We start from the raw sequence: 16618 nt of genomic DNA, 5'->3' as shown, positions 1-16618 counted from the left end.
ATGCTAATTCCCAGCTTTGGTGCAGGGTCATAACCTCAGAGATGTGCAACTCCACTCTCCTGAGACCTTAAAAGACTTAACAGCATCACCAGAACTTACAGGTGAATCATATAAGCCAATCATTCAACACTGGACAAGGCTACTAGGATCACCCTCCCAACTCAGCAGCAGATTGCGGCTGCCTGGAAGCTTGCTAACCTCAACAGCCGCAGCTCGGTGGCTAACGAGCCCAGTGTTGGCAAGGCAGCTGTGGGTACTATGGTGGCATATCATGGTCATTTTTTAAAGACACAGACCTGAAAACATGATGTAAACTATGTAGCAGCAGCATGTGTACTTTATCCTATGATACAGACCTGGACACTGAGTAAGAAGGTTGAGCCCCAGCTGGCAACTAAGCCCCACACAGCTGCTCGCTCACTCCCCCCACCCCAGTGGGAAGGGGGAGAGAATTGAAAGGGCAAAAGTAGGAGCTCATGGGTTGAGAAAAGGACAGTTTAATAATTAAAATAAACCAGTAATAGTAGTAGTAATAACAATAGTAACAATAATAATATAATAAAAAGGAAAATCACAAGAGGGAGAGAGGCAAAACCTTGGGAGGGGGGAAAAAACCAAAAAAGAGATGCAACTGCTCATCACCCGCTGACTGACACTGCCAGTCCCCGAGCTGTGATCACTGCTTCCCCCAGACAATCCCTCCTAGTTAATATACTGGGCATGATATCAAATGATATGGAATATCCCCTTGGCCAGTTTGGGTCAGCTGTCCTCCCCTCCCAGCTTCTTGTGCATCTGGCAGAGCCTGGGAAGCTGGAAAAGTCCTTGACTAGTCTAAGCCCTGCTTAGCAACAACTAAAACATCAGTGTGTTATCAACATTATTCTCACACAGAATCCAAAACACAGCATTATACCAGCTACTAGGAGGAAAATGAACTCTATCCCAGCTAAAACCATGACAGACCCCACATGCTAAGTGATGAAGGTGCTTCACATACACTGCAGAGTAAGGAAACCCACACAGGGATCAAAATGCAGCTGAGGCATTGCCAGTTTGTATCTTAGCTTGTTTGAAGTAACATGAACATCTGCCTATACTTCACGCCATTGAATGTATGATTGAAACAGGACACTCGTATCTGCAATTTTATTTCTCCTGAAATGATGGTAGGTCCATAATAATAACATTACTTCTTATTATCATCATCATCAACCACAACAATGTCCAGGGATGTGTGTATTTGGAGGGGAACGGAAGCAGAGAGCAGCTAAAGGGTCTGTAGTCTTCTTCTCCCCATTAGCACTAACTGGTTTAACATGCACTCCAGGCCATATAATACTAGGATGTTCCTGTGCCTGTGCTTTCAGCTCTGACAGCAGCTGCATTTAGCCTCAGTTCAAAGGACTGAGCCTGCATCTGTGTTTATTGGTTGCATGCATTAGCCAAAAGCCTTCTGGTAATAACTGTGAAACCACCTTTGCTGGTAGGTGAGGGAGCGAGAGTAGGAAACTTTGTATTACTTTAATTTCCTATATAACTTGACAATATGATTTTTTTTTTAAGATGAGGGTAAAACCAAAATTATAGTAGATTTACAGGAACATTTAGCAATGATTCATTTTCACTGTGCAAAATCCTACTACTATTTACAGATTAGTTATGCCAAATACAATTTTGGTTAGATTTTCAGAGGCAGTCAGGGGTTACTGTAGTTCACAGTAGGTAGCTTTCTCTTGAAAACCTTGCACAAGTATGAATGAATTAATTCACTCAAAAGAGTAGAAGAGTTCATCAAGTGCATTTGTTAATTGATAAATATAACCAAAGATGACTACTGTGGATGTTTTGGCCAAGAATTTAGAAAAAAAGAGATGTTTCTGTAACAGCCATTTGAGCAATATGGTAACTCCCAATAATATTCACTAATTTCTTCAGATAGACTTGTAGAAATACTAGAAAGTCACACTTCTTCTAGTCACAAATATTTCAGTCTAGTTGCCATCACACCACAGCTTACTTTTTACTTTAACCGTTTACTTTCAAAGTTAACAGTTAATTCAGAAATAAGAATTAATATATCCAAGTAGTTCATACTAACAGAATTAATCCTGCATTTTTTTCTTCCCACATGAACATTTGTTTGTGACTTCTGTGTCTGTTGTAGATTTAAAACATTGGCTTTGATACAAAACATGCATTATTTCAGAAAGACAAGAGACAAGTTGCTAGTATACTTACTGAGCTATTACACAGAATGCTATGGAAATGTTACTAAAATGCCCGACTTCTTACTCAGACCCGCTTCAGAAGAAGCATTTAATACCTGAGAAAAGTTAAGTGATAGGTTTATGCAAAACTTGTCAATGAAGATCTTGGTTTACATCAAGCTGAATTCAAAATCCCCTTCCCTTGGAAAATAGGGAGCGTCAGTATCCATTCTCATCCTGCTTTATCATCCCAGAGAAACTTAACATTTCCTACATGAAACCAGCACTTAGTCATCACTAAGAATCAGACTTCAGCGATAGGCAAGACACAAACTTGTTAAAGCTGGTCCGAAGGAGGGCCATGACAATGGTCAGAGGGCTGGAACACCTCTCCTATGAAAAAAGGCTGAGAGAGTTGGGGCTGTTCACCCTGGAGAAGAGAAGGTTCTGGGGAGACCTTACTGAGGCCTTTCAGTACTTAAAAGGGGCTTATAAGAAACATGGGGACAGAGTTTTTACCAGGGCCTGTAAGTGACAGAACAAGGGGCAACATTTTTAACCTGTAAGAGGGTAGGTTTAGATTGGATATAAGGAAGCCATTTTTTACTGTGAGGGTGCTGAGACACTGGAACAGGTCACCCAGCAAAGTTGTGGACACCCCATCCCTACAAGTGTTCAAGGTCACATTGGTTGGGGCTTTGAGCAACCTGATCTAGTTGAAGATGTCCCTCCCCATGGCAGATGGGTTGAACTAGATGATCTTTGAAGGTCCCAAACCATTCTATGATTCTATGAACCAATAAATAGATGTAAATTCTGCTGCAGTTTTATCTATTTTTATACTAATCGACCAAGTTGTTTGTATTTTTCACCAATAGTTACTCTCCCACACTCAAAGATATCAACAGCTGCATTTGACTGTGTGCTGTTTCAAGGTACACCCTGGGGAAGCACAGAACAAAACCCCCAAAGCTTTTGATTAGGATACATCATGGTAGAGAAACATGTTGAAACAAGGCTAAAAATCTTTGCTTCCAGTCATCTGAATGTTAAACTTTCATTTCCCACTGTGGTGAAGCTCCATAGTTTGGAATAGCTTGTTGTTACAAGTAAAGATGCCCCATTCTTCCCCACAGGTATGGCAAGCTGGTCAGACTACATCTTCCATAACATACCAGCCAGGGCGATCGGTGGGAAAGCACTGTGGTACTGTGAGAGATGTAATCTCACAGGAACATCAGCCAAACAGAGATATGGTGACCAAATAAAAAATTGCCCATAAAAATTCCATTTTTTTCAGGAAGTACATTTTCCAATGTAAAACACAAGTTTCTAGCCCAACTTAATCAATTCTAAAACCTAGACTGCTTCTTGTCATAATCAGGAAAGTGGTGAATGAAGTATGAAGTCAGCTTCTTCCCAGTCCTACATGCATCTGGAAACTAGATCCTGGGTGAATGACTTGCTGTAAATGAGGTGGGAGCAGGCAGTCTGACTTTTCTTGTACTTTCCCTTACGCATACGACACAAGGGTGGAGAAAGTCTTGATTCCAGGTTCGTCCCAACTCATGCAATGACTAGCAGAGGCAAAGCACCAAGGGTGAAATAAACTTCACCCTTCAAGCAAAACAGTAGTGTAGCTCCAGGAAGGTTGGGATTCACCCTCCTGTGTATTGACTGCATTTCTGACTCAGAATACTTCTTTGAACCGATTTTGGAAGCAAGTAATTTACAGGTTGATCTATATTTAGATTTGTGCCAACAAAGCAATCCAACTTTACTGAAATATGACCCAAGAAAGCCTCTTGAAGTGAGCTCAAGAAATTAGCGTATTTTACAGGCAGACACTGCTAGAGGCAATGATTTATAGTAATTTACTTACAGTTCCATGGTCAGGACACCACTGCAGAAGGAAGGAAACAATAGAAGAATGCTAAACAAGTAGTATCCAATTAAAAAAATTAATATATAATGCCTGGTGACCTGAAATGAACATTTAGTTCACATTGGTGTGGATACTCTATCAAGTAGAAACAGTAACAAATACAGTTTTCTATCACATATCGGTCTACTCATATTCTCACCCCATTGCAGCAATACTTAATTGCTTTCCAGTAGCGCATTAAGCAACATGTCATTTGTTCTCCTTTCCTCTGCCCCAGGGGAGAGGTTCATAGAATGATTTGATTTGATAGTTTGCATGCTTTTCTTTAATGTATATGTTGCAATGTCTTTACGTAATTAAAGGCAGGTTAAAGAAATCTTGTTTGTATTTAGATTATGATGTTTGTGATAGTCTTCAGCTCCTGAGGGAGTTCATTCCATAGTCTTGGACCAGATTTTGGAAGTCTTTAACCTCCTGCACAGAATACATTGAAGCCAAAGAGTAAATATATTTTTTCTTTATTTTTGTCTTGTTTTTTCACCTTTAACTTCAGCCCATCTTATAGACCAGTGGTTTCAAAAATGGGGTGTGCAAGAGAATCCAGTGGGGTGCAGCAAGAAAATACATTTTGCACTGTTAATAAATAAATGCTTAAGTGTTTATTTAATCTTTAGCTTATCCTTTTTTATTTATATTTTTGAGTATGTTTTATAAAGTACATAATATATTAGTGCAATAGTACACGTATATAATTTATAAATAAATAAATAAACATATATTAGGGATGCATGCTCAAAATTTTTTTAGTGATAGAGGTGCACTATCAAAAAAGCTTGGAGACCACTGTTCTAGATAGCGGTTCCCTGATGATAGTGCACCCTAACAACACAGCCTGAGATCCTGAATTTCGATCAGTATTCTATCAGTCAATGCAAAAATAGAAAATATCTGTTAAGTATACTTAATATAACCACTGCTGTTGGCGGAGAGTTGCTACAACCTTCCCATACCGCATGGATTTCCCTGGTGCCAAGAATCTCCTGCAGAAATAGTGTTTAGCTGCTGTGGAAGGAAAATAAACACAGGGCATGGCAGATCTGCCAAAACAGGAGTCTCCCGGCTGACAGAGATCATTAAACATTGCCGGCTTCATGAGCTTCTATTTGGGTATCAGCGAGAAACCCCGAATTGCTCCCAAGCTGTGGACTGAACGGAGCGTGGGTTTCTGCATTTGCACAAAGGAAACTACAGTGGACAAGTAAATTCTTCAAAAAGTTTTCTGTGAGCACCTCTTCTGTCTTGCTGAGATTTCTGACCTAAGAGCTGATACCATTATGTCGCGTCCTTGAAAGCTCAATCGAACTGCCGAAACGAGTGTGTTGATGTAGTTGGGTGACTGGCACTAAGTGCTCTAGCATTAGCACCTGGTTTTGAAAACATAGCCTCCCTAGATTAATCAAATTATTACAAGGGTGCCAACTGTAATTTTTAAAATCCATGTGCATATATGTGTCTGCAGGGCTTATTTTGTTTACTCCACTTTAACATAATTAACTCAGTTATGATATAAGCCTAATTTCTAGGAACGCTTACACTGACAAAAAGTAACCACTTTGATTTAATGTCAGCAGTACTATATCTTCATCCATTCTCACACAGACAAAAACAATTAAAAGTTTTCCAGTTTACTTACAACTTCCAGAAAAGCCTGAGTAGTTACCCTGAGGTAAGCCTGGAGTTTTCCTGACTAAATCAGGCTGTTACAAAGCATTAGAGTTCACATTTTAGCTATACTATAAAAATGGGGCTTTTTTTCCTAGTGAATACCTTTCTGAAACACCTATTTGGCAAGAACGATGTTCCCCACAGCAACATAAGGCTGTTAAGATTCGACAGATTAGGACAACAGCCCGTCCATACCGCAAAGAGGAGGACGAGGTGGAAATGAAAGGATGTTGAGCAAGAATACTTCAGACAGGCACCAGAGGTGCTGATGCTCCAGGTCCATGCCATGGTGAAGGGACCAGCCACCAGTGTTCAGGCAACATCTTCCCAGACACTAAACAGGGTATCCAAGATGGCCGTGTGTTGTGTATTAATTATAATTTGGATAGGGGAATGCAATAGGCATAAGGTCATCAACACTGGAGGTGGGAGCCCACGCAGCTCTGTGTGTGGAGAGGAAAGGGTTGGCAGGCTGAGGGCTTTGATGGTCTGGGGAGATGTACCCCAGGGAGAGGGGTGGCACGAGAACAATATAAAAGCAGTCAGTGTTGCTGTGGACTCCTTCCCTTGCTTGCACTAGCCTGCTTTGGGAAAAGAAAAAAGAAAAGGGAGCGTTAGGTAAGGGAATGGCTGGTGAAGTGGGCAGGGGACTTTAGTACGGACAAAACGGAGTGTCAGGGCCCTGAGCCTCCTCCCACCCTCCCGGGGGTTTGGCTGCCTGGGCTCAGGGCCAACTCAGAGAGCACAGCTGGTGACCTTGGGGAAAGCTCTTCCAAAAGCAATGAAGGGAGGCCTCGGCCAGGGCTGTCCCTCCTTCCCTTGGGACCTGCTTTGAAGTTGAGTCTCTTCCCCTTGGCCCCTGCCTGAGTTACGCTGCGGCTGCACTGCAGCCATGCCTGTGCACGGCCTGCCAAAGACTGCCAGAAGAAGAGAGTTGCATGACCATGTCTGGCAGCAGCAACAAGCAGAAACTGCAACATCCTATAATGAGTACGTCAGTAGTAATGTTTGAGAGTGCCAACCCTGTTCCTTACGGATCTGGCATTACCATGTTTGATGACAGATTTTGCTCAATTTAAGGAATTTTGGTTTAAATTTGTTTTTCTGAGCGATTAAAGATCTCCTGTAAAAATATTTTTAGGAATCACTTGAATTCCCTCCAGCAAATATAATTATAGCTGCTGTATAGAATTGCAGGATTAGCAGAGTGTGCAACAATAAATCAGTTTGTGTTGTTTCCTTATCTCCTCCCAAGACAGGGGTTCACAAATATTGTCCTACAAAGAGGGCATTTTAATAAGCAAAATTTTAAAGTTTCACTCCTGTTCATCACTGCATGGGCTAACTCCATTCAGCTGAGATGTTGCAGCCCATGATAACTGCAATAACTGTTCGGTAATTAATACGAGAAGGGTTTAATGCAGATAGATCCTTTCAGTGAACTTTGGTAACTTAAGACAAAGGGAGTACCATTGGCTCACTGGCAGACTTCGAAATAAGAAAAATGTATAAGATCATCTAGAAAAACAAAAGATGGAAAGCAGGCTAAAAAGACAGAGCTCTAAACTGGATTACCTGAAGTCAGCTCTCAGAGCATTAGGAGGAGGCTGTAACCTGACTGAAGAGGCACTGATCAAAATCACAGGGAAAGTGCAGATGTTTAAATACCCAGAACAGGAGCTTCATTCCCTTCCTGATTAGAGCATATCTTTCACAGCTCATTCACTCCCTGATAAAGCACATCTGTCCTAGCTGCAGACTAAAAAACACAGGACTACTATGGAGGACCATCAAAGAAACAAAACACCCAGCATGTACCATATTTTCAGTCAGGTAATGGTTGAAAACCAGCAGCTTTTGGAGCTGAACTCCATTGCGAGTAGATGCCTAATCCAAAGAGAGACGAAGGGATCAGAAAGACGTGAATAAGAAAGACTAATAGATCTTAGGGAGAAGCAGGCTAAACTACTTTAAAAGAGAGCTGGAACTAAGAGGAAATGCCTTGCATTTGCTAAGGCTAAGCAGGCCATAGCTGTAGCCATAGGAATACAGAAGAAAATCCCTCCATTGCCTGAGCACTTGGCCCCAGTGAGTGAGCAGATTTCCACCTCCTGCAGCAAGCTTCAGATCAGCTCTTCCAGTACTACTTGAGGAAAAAAAAAAACCTCTTTAGCAAAACACCATGTCCTTTCTTCATGGAAGCACAAGAAAACACACTTATCTAGAGGTAAACACATGCTCAAGTGCTTTGCTGGGGGGAAAAAAAAATGTATTTTTCATTTAGGCTGCAGGTGACTGACTAAAACAAATAGCAGTGCTGTCCATGTGTAGAATAAAAAAGGAAGAAAAGAAACAACAAAAAGAACTGTGTGAACCTACAAGACTAAGAAGATTGGAACAAGCAGAACTTCTTCCAAAAGAAGCAGTATGAGTAGTCATAACAGCAACAACAGCAGTGGATAAAGCACAATCTGTTGGTAAGGATGTCTAGAAGCTCCAACCTAAAAAATACAAGAAAAGACAAGCTGAAGCAATTAGGAAAATACTAAAAAAGAGAAAAAAACAGAAGGCAGAAGATAAACTCTACAATGAATCTGCCACACAGCAACAGTTCACCGAAGGCAACAGGGGGGATCCGTGAAAAGGAGGGAAGCCACCACACGTCCCCTGGCTCTTCGGGCAAGGTGATGGTGCAGCCAGAGGAGAAGGCTCTACAACAGGAAGGACACACCTGGAAATATTGGGCGACAGGGACATCTGTTCACAGCCAGACAGATAAAACTGTTCTCAGAGGCCTGTGTGCAGCTGGATCCCTCTAGGTTTAAGAGTAACGGGAGTCACACACACAGTGACTGTGAGAAAATGTGCAAACTGGGAATGAAGGCTGGACCCCACTCCACCACGTGAATTGCCCCCAGTGGCGTAAAATCAGTGTGAGACGCAGTCCCGACAGGGACTGTTCTTCAGCTGAGGGGCAGCAGTGCCACCCCGCATCCAGGGCTCCCCGTGCATCTGGCACCCTTTAAAGGAACAGATGAGTTTCTGGATAAGAAAATTATGAATTTAGTTCTGCAGGAATAGAGTAATTAATACTCACCTGTTAGACCTTTTCACATTGTTTTGCCGAATAACAGGGATTGAACACGCCTGTATGCTTTCAAATTGCTTTATATTGCTGGAGCTATATAGAAGTACTTAGTATAAAAGAGAATTAAGCCAGGAATGTGTAACAGAAAAGGCACAGATGTGTTTGGGAGAGCTATAACAACCACAGTGCACACAGGACTAAGTCATGTGCTGGCACTCAGCTCGCAGACAGGTGTGCCAGTCGGTGACATTATTGTTCTTCCAGTTGTTTCCTAACCACTCCTCTGCTGAGAGCTTCCACGCCTGCAGCTCTGTTGGCAGAAGGAATTAAGTGAGCGCTCCCTCATGTGCTTCCAACAAGTCAGACGGATTAGTCAACGAAAAGGGTTTAAACCAACCTGCTCTCTTTGCCTGAAGCAAATGAAAAAGCTCTTAAACAAACCCTTTTACCAGCAGAGCTAAGGCAGTAGTAACAGCAGCATCAAAGGGGTAGCATGTAGGTGCAAACTGGCAAAATCTTCAAATGGCACAGTTAGATCTGGAACATGCTGCCTGTCCCTAGTTTTACAAGTACACACAAGCTATAGCATCTTACAGGCACAACACCTGTCCACGTGTATATTTTATTCAGCAGCAAATACAAAGCCAATGCAGTCAGGCTGAAAATCCTTCCACCGTGGGCTAGGTTAAGGCACGTTATCTCGTATTCGCCATGCGCTAAGAGCGTGCAAGGGAACCGTTATCAGACAATGGATGCTAAGTTTTCATTCATGATACCTTCCTTACTTGTCTAAGGTCACAAGGTATGATTGTGCAAAATTAAGTAATTGACCTGAAAAAGGTTGTGATTTACCTTTCCAAATGTCACTTACAAGGTATTCCAAGAGGAATAACTGCACGAACTCCATCTGAATTCAGTTTACTACAGAAACAGCTACTGACTGTAGCCCATTCTGCTGACAGGTTACCAATGTGTGAGTTTCTATTATTGGGAATTACACTTTCAAAAGTATTTTCTAATTGTAATCTGGAAGCAAAGATTGCGATACAAACAGATGTGCCTGTGCCAGGTTGGAAGGCAATGAAATCTCAGCACACAAGCCTTCCCAGGACACTCAGTGCTCCCAAGGCAGCTGAACTCATGCCACCAAAATCTGCTTTGCTACGTCTACTTCAGCAGCACCTGAGCATGTAAGCAAGCATCACTTCAGACTAGGGATGGCATTGAGGTTTCTGAGTCCTTCCTCATAAGCTTCAATAGTTGTATTCTCTTACCGGTACCTGTTCTGTGGAGCAGTGCAGTTAGTAGTACAAAGTGACAGCTTATACTATTTATTTTCTGCTATGATCTATTTTTCCACTTTTGGCATATCAGAACAAAAGTGTGCTCGTTCCTGCCCCAGTAATAAGGCTCCAATTCCAGCGCGCTCACTTTGCTGTGTGATCCCCACAGCAGATCAGCCTATATTCTGCAGAGTAACACTTTTGCCTGAGAGACAAAAAAGCCTCCTCTCCTATCAGTCAACTTGTAGCTTCCAAAATCCCTCAATATGCAGGAGCATTTGAACTGAAACTTTCATATGCCCAGAAATATAGATTTCCAACAATACAAAACCCATGTTAGTGGAACTTAAATTCTCTTTGAAAAAAGTCTTGAACCTTCTTTATTGTATGAACACCCATTGCAGAGACATGCTCTAGGGATTGGACAACATCCCATTGGTTTCAGAAGCTATCTTGGAATAGTCAGCCCCATCATGGAAGTGTTTCTTAGGTCACAGCGGGAATTTTGGAACATAAATCTTTCCAGATACCACGTGCTGTTAGTATCAGTAATATTTTGCTGAAAATGCTACGATCATTATACACTGGAATTGCACGATGCCTCTCATGGCATGATCCATTTCTCACTCACTTCTGTAAGAGTTAGACCAAACTTTAAATACTCTCCTCAGCTGCAACGAAAGGAGACCCTGGATGTGTGTAACAAGCTCACCACTCCTATGGATAACATGCTGTCCCTAACCAAGAGAGCACTCTACATCAGGCATCATGCAAGTATGAGAATTTAATCCTCAGAGTCTTGCACAAGTGGTTTTATCATCTAAAAGCAAAAGATCCTATTCTTTGCGTAGGAGCTTGCAATTTGTTCATTGAAATCCTAATTCAGCAGAATATACAAACACATGTTTAAATGTTTTGGTGGAATGGGCTTTAAGTAGTATTAAATATGGAATTGATTAGTGATGATATTCACCCACAAAGGAGTTTTATAAACCATTCTCCTCAGATATACATACAGCTGGAGTGATTTTATGCGACATTCACTCCCTCTCACAGCGTTATGCTCATTTAATTATTTTTAAATATTGGACTTTTAGATCCTGGAAAACAAAAATAAGTGACAGCTGAGGCTTTCCTAGGGTCCCTGCACAAAGTACTACCAGTGACCAGCAACTGCATAGTTTAGATTTGGGGTATCCTAGATTTGAAGCAAAATGCCACACTGCAGCAGCATATATAATACAATGCATTGATTATTAACTCCACTCTCTCACGTGAGGCACTAGCTTTTCATTTGCAAGGAGCCAAATCAGCTTATGATTCTTTTCCCATGAACCATACGAGGTTTGTGTGTCTTTCCGTAACACAGGAAAAAGAAGCAGAAAGAACCAAAGGACTATCAGAGAAATAGGGAACCTGCATGTTGGATCTGGAGAATACAACTGAACAAAACAGCATTTTCTGTCTACAGGACTAGGACAGTTAACCACTGAAGATTTATTTCCTATACTGTCCCATCAAAGAATGGAAAAGGAAAGAGATTCTAGCTGTTGTCCAAATATATGAGCTTTGGCAGTAATCGTTACTGAGTCTCAAGAGACTATGGGTGAAAAAGGTCCGTTAAAAAAAATTACCGAGAGGTGCATGTCAATGATTTTTTTACCTAGGAACCTTAGTAGGATGTGGGTTTGACAGGGGAACTGAAAACCCGTTGATGAAGGAACAGCAAATTAATGTTTCTACAAAATAAATGCACTTTTGCTACAGCATCTCAGGATGCTTTTGGAAATATTTAGTTCCACCATGAATATAATACAAAACCTCATTTGCAGCAAAGCAGCCTGAAAACAAGAATTTCTGCAATGAAGATTAAGTGGTTTGAAAATGTTTGCTAATGACTCAGTGACAAAAAATCCTTATGCAAAAGTTAAGATTACTGGGGGAGACCTGTGCCCACGAAGACACTCAGTAAAACGGAATTACCAAATAGACCAATACAACCTCAGTTCTGGTGTGACAGAGCCATTATAGACTGACTAAATTAGCCACAATGATTCAGTCAAGTTCCCTCTGTTGAGTGCACGGCACGGCGGTGGAATCCCTTGTCACAAGTTGACAAAGCAAAAGCACAATGAGCCGCTTTGGGAGGAGCTATTACCAAAGCTTTTCTCAGCAAACAGTCCAAGAGAGTCCGAGACGTCCCTGAGCAACCAACTGTAACTCTGACGTTGGTCCTGCTCTGAACTGAGTGAACTCTGGAGGTTTCCTCCAATCTAAATTATTTTATGGTATCGATCTGTTAACACTCTAGATTACCTGCTGCAATCAAATAACACTTCTTTGCACTCTAGAACAGGGACCTTATAGCTCGTTATCCTACTGTTCCTCCTATGTATCTTATCCCAGCTCGTTCCTGGATGTCAGCTGGGTAGGTTTTAAACATATCAGTCATGGGTGCAGGTTACGCTCCCCAAAATCAGAAGCAGCCTGCTCCGCAAATGTGAATCCCAGCAGGGATTGTTAACGCAAACTTTCTGCACACGCTCGCTGCAGTCTGCACTGGTTTAAACATTTAGTAAGAAATAACCTACACCACCAAACACTTCCTTAAAAACGACGTAATTTTCAAACAGGCAAGAAATGCTAATGCAGGTAAGTGCCGAGGCACCAGTCAGCTGATGAATGCTGACAGGCGAGGATCAAGCGCCACAGGAGTACAAAAACATCGATATATCGCAAAGCCCGAAACTTTATGAAATACTGCTGTGTTTTGCATTTTATGGAGGCTGTGCCATGGAAACCCTTTGCTTTGATGGGCCCAGATCCGTTGTACCACCCAGTGCCCCACTGAGGCACAAACAACTTCAGAATTCTTTCTCTCCCATCACTCCTCTGCTTCCTTGCCTAAATTTAGACCATGTTTGCTCCTCTCCTGGAAATCTGATGCTACCTTTTACGGTCTCTCTGTTTCTCCATTCTGTCCTCTCCATTCCCCACCCAGAATTTTAGAAGGATTTCCTTAATCTTTCCAGAAGTGGAAGGTAATTTTCTGGCCAAAGGTGTCCTTTACCCACGTAACTCTTCTGAAGGAGGAAAGCATTCTCGCTTACGGTGTTATTTTCAGCATTTGTAACATTTTTGAAAACTTTCTCAAAAGTTTAAGTCAAAGTTAACTCGCCCAGACCCCTGCATATTTCCAGGCCAACACACAGAGGAATATCTATTTTTTTTATTACTGAACGTACAATGTGATGCGACCGCTACACCGCCCTACCGCTTCGTCTGGAAGTCTCCATAGCCCTCCCTCTCTGGCATCTTTTGTTATCTTGAGCTGGGTGTGGCCGGGGTGGAAGGGATTTTCTTCGCAGCAGGTCCCACGGGGCTGCGGTTTGGACTTGTAATTGCCGAGCAGCGCTTGCACAGCATCGAGGCCCTCTCCGTTTCTCCCGCTGCCCCTCCGGTGAAGGATCGGGGGTGCGCGAGAGGTGGGGAGGTGGCACGGCCGTGCAGATGCGCTGAACCGAGGGAAGAGATGCTCCGCGCTGTGTCACGTCGTGCTCCGCAGCAGAAGTTACCCACCGCTTTCTCAGGCGCTGCCCGGGCACCGGACTACCCGTGGGAGGTGGAGAGCGAGTGCCTCGGCATCGCTTGCTCCGTTCTCCTTCATTCTTTTCCCACTTCTTCACTTATTAAAGTACTTTTTGCCGCACTGTAGGAGCTTTTTGCTTTTCCTCTTCTGCTCCCCCGCGCCACTGGCTGCGGGGCGGAGGCGCTTGGGCGGGGAGGTGCTCAGCCGCCCGGCGGGGGCTGCCTCCCCCACCGCCCGGAGGCCTCCACCGCCGGCGGGGACTCGGGCTCCACAGCTCCCCGCGCCGCCCGCCCTCACCGCGCCGCGCCTCGAGCCTTCGCCCCGCGGAGGGACCCGCCCAGCCGCCACGTGCGGGCAGCCCGCACGCCGCGCGCAGCCCGCGCCTGCGCTGCCCCCACCGGCCGCCGCCGGCCGGACGGCCCCGGGACGCTCAGCCGCGTCGCCGCCGCCCCTCACCGCTCCGGGGGAAGGGGGTCGTGCCCCCCCCCCCCCCCCACGCGGTGCGGCGGGGCGGGGCGGGCTCGCGGCGGAGCGGGGCGGGGCGGCGCGGCGCGGCGCGGGCGGCGCAGGGTCGCGTGACGCGCCCCAGCTGTCGCGCCCGCCCCGCCGGCCCCCCGCCTGCCCGCCCCCCGCTCGCGCTCCCCCTCCCCTGCGGCGGCTCTCCCGGTGCATTGTGGGAGCCGCCCGTTGTTCATTTGCCATTCGACCCGATCCGGGGCCTGTTGGGACGGAAGCGCCGCCGAGCCGGATCCATTGTGGGGAGCCCGCGGCGCTGATCTAGGCCGGAGCCGGCGGCCCGGGGGGGGGGGGGGGGCAGCGGCCGGACCCCCTCTTCATTTCTCTCGGCTGCCGCCCCCGCCCTTCACGCACGGCAGCCGGCGCCTCCTTCCCTTCCCTTCCCGCGGGCAGAGCCCTCGGCCGGGCGGGGAGCGGCGGGCCAGGGGCGCGAGGCGGCGGGCGGGGGGCGCGCGCGCGCCCGCCATGTTCGCGGAGATGAACCGGCGGACGCTGGCGTTCCGGGGCGGCGGCCTGGTCACCGCGGCAGCGGCGGCGGCCGGCGGCGGGGCCGGCGGCGCGGCCGAGGCCTGGGAGCGGCAGGACCCCGAGGCGCTAAACGGGCGCGGGGCGGACGAGGAAGTGGAGCTGGAGGGGCTGGAGGCCGAAGAGCTGGAGGCGGCCGCCGCCGCCGAGAAGGAGCTGCTGCTGCCTCAGGAGGCGGCCTCGCCCCCCGCCGCCGGCCCCATGTTCGCCGAGAGGAACCGCCGGACACTGGCCTTTCGGGGCGGCGGGGGGCTCCTCGCCGCCCCCTCCGCCGCCAACAATGGCTGCGAGGCCTCGGCCTGGCCGCGGAAGCACTTCAACGGGCGGGGGGCGGACGAGGAGATGGAGCTGGAGGGCGCGGAGGGCCTGGAGCCGGAGGGCCTGCTGGAGGGGAAGGAGCTGGTCCAGGACGGCGGCTCCCTGAGTGACAGCAGCGACGATGAGGAGGACGGCGAAGGGGGCAGCCTGGGCGACGGCAGCGGCGCCGAGGGCGGCAGCTGCAGCAGCAGCAGGCGGTCAGGGGGCGACGGAGGGGACGAGGCGGAGGGCAGCAGCGTGGGCGCGGGGGAGGGGGAGAGCATCAAGCATTTCCCGCTCGCCCGGCCCAAGTCGCTGCTGCAGAAGCTGCACATCTCCTTCCAGGGCTCCTGGCTCAAGGAGTTCCCATGGCTCTACTACTGCCAGGAGACGGGGCTGATGTCCTGCGCCTGGTGCACGGCGGCAGCCGCCGCCGCCCCTCCCGAGCTGATCGTGGCCGGCGGAGCCCTGCCCGGGGGGCACGACGAGCTCTGCAAGGGCACACGCAACTACAAACGGGCCCTGCTCCTGCGGCACCACCTCTCCGCCGAGCATCGCCTCAACGAGCCCGTCAGCGCCGAGCAGGTAGGTGGGGGCGGCTGGGGCGGTGAGGGGGAGAGGCCGGCCTCCCCTTTCGCATAGGTTTTGTTGGTGGTTTTGTGTTGTGTTTTTTTTTTTTTTTGTCCACGTGCGTGCACGTCTTTAAATGGCTTCCTGTGTGTGTTGTTGCCCGGCGGGCCGGGCACGCCGTCCCCGGTGCGGGAGGGGAGTCCGCTCCCCCCTTTAGGCTGGCTCCCCCACCGGGTGTGGGCAGGGGCAGCGCTGTCAGCCCGGCCGTCCCGCACCTCGGGAGCGTTCGGGCGAACCGGTGCTTACGGCTGTGGCTCGTTTAAGGTGGCCTCAGCTTGTTGGGACGCGGCGAGTGCCGTTTTCATTAGTTTATCTCTTTATCTCGTGAAGATAAGCCGGCAATGTGGGAAAAAGTTGCGTATGAATACCAGTGTTGCTGCACTGATTTAAAAACACTCGTTACAACTTCCTCCTGCGGTACCGGCGAAGGGAGGGTAGTGTCCGGCGTGTGAAACTGGTACTTGCCAGCGAGAAATTGGAATTCCTCTGCCGTTCTTAGCGGTATGGTCCCTGTGCGTCCATGGGGTAGCCCCGTGCAGTCGAGACTTTTTCGTTTTAAATCTTTTTCCCCATTGCGTTGCTTCAGATCGAGTTACTGAGCAAGAAGTCTGCAATTGCGTGGTGTACGTTTGAGATAAACATGTGGTTTCCTGAAAATCGTAATATGCCAGCTCTCCTCTAATGCTTTGGGACCAGTCAAACTCTTCATGTTCCCCGCTGAACTTGAAATTATTGTGTTTTTTGGCTGCTCTTAGGAATAAGGCAGGGCTGACTTTGGAACATATGTGGACGAAAAGCTCTTAAGGAATACTTGTGTTGAATCACCAGCCTTCTGCAGCCTTTCCTCCTAAGGGTGCCTGCGCTGCAAAA

At 46.8% G+C, this 16618-nt stretch overlaps 1 protein-coding gene across 1 annotated transcript in view; it reads left to right on the top strand.

Moving 5' to 3' along the window:
* Window positions 1–14447: 14447 nt before the first annotated feature.
* The window catches only part of ZBTB10 (zinc finger and BTB domain containing 10), a 28906-nt gene continuing 26735 nt past the window's right edge, over window positions 14448–16618 (top strand). The window contains exon 1 of the mRNA XM_064442502.1: window positions 14448–15703. Within this exon, the coding sequence (XP_064298572.1) occupies window positions 14762–15703 (942 nt within the window). The 5' untranslated portion in view covers window positions 14448–14761. The remainder of the gene's footprint in view (window positions 15704–16618) is intronic.

Source organism: Phalacrocorax carbo, chromosome 2 (genome assembly GCF_963921805.1).
Source record: "Phalacrocorax carbo chromosome 2, bPhaCar2.1, whole genome shotgun sequence".
In the NCBI taxonomy this organism is placed as follows: Eukaryota; Metazoa; Chordata; class Aves; order Suliformes; family Phalacrocoracidae; genus Phalacrocorax; species Phalacrocorax carbo.
The sequence above is the reverse complement of the archived record's forward strand: the minus strand, read 5'-3'. Positions and strand labels throughout refer to the sequence as shown.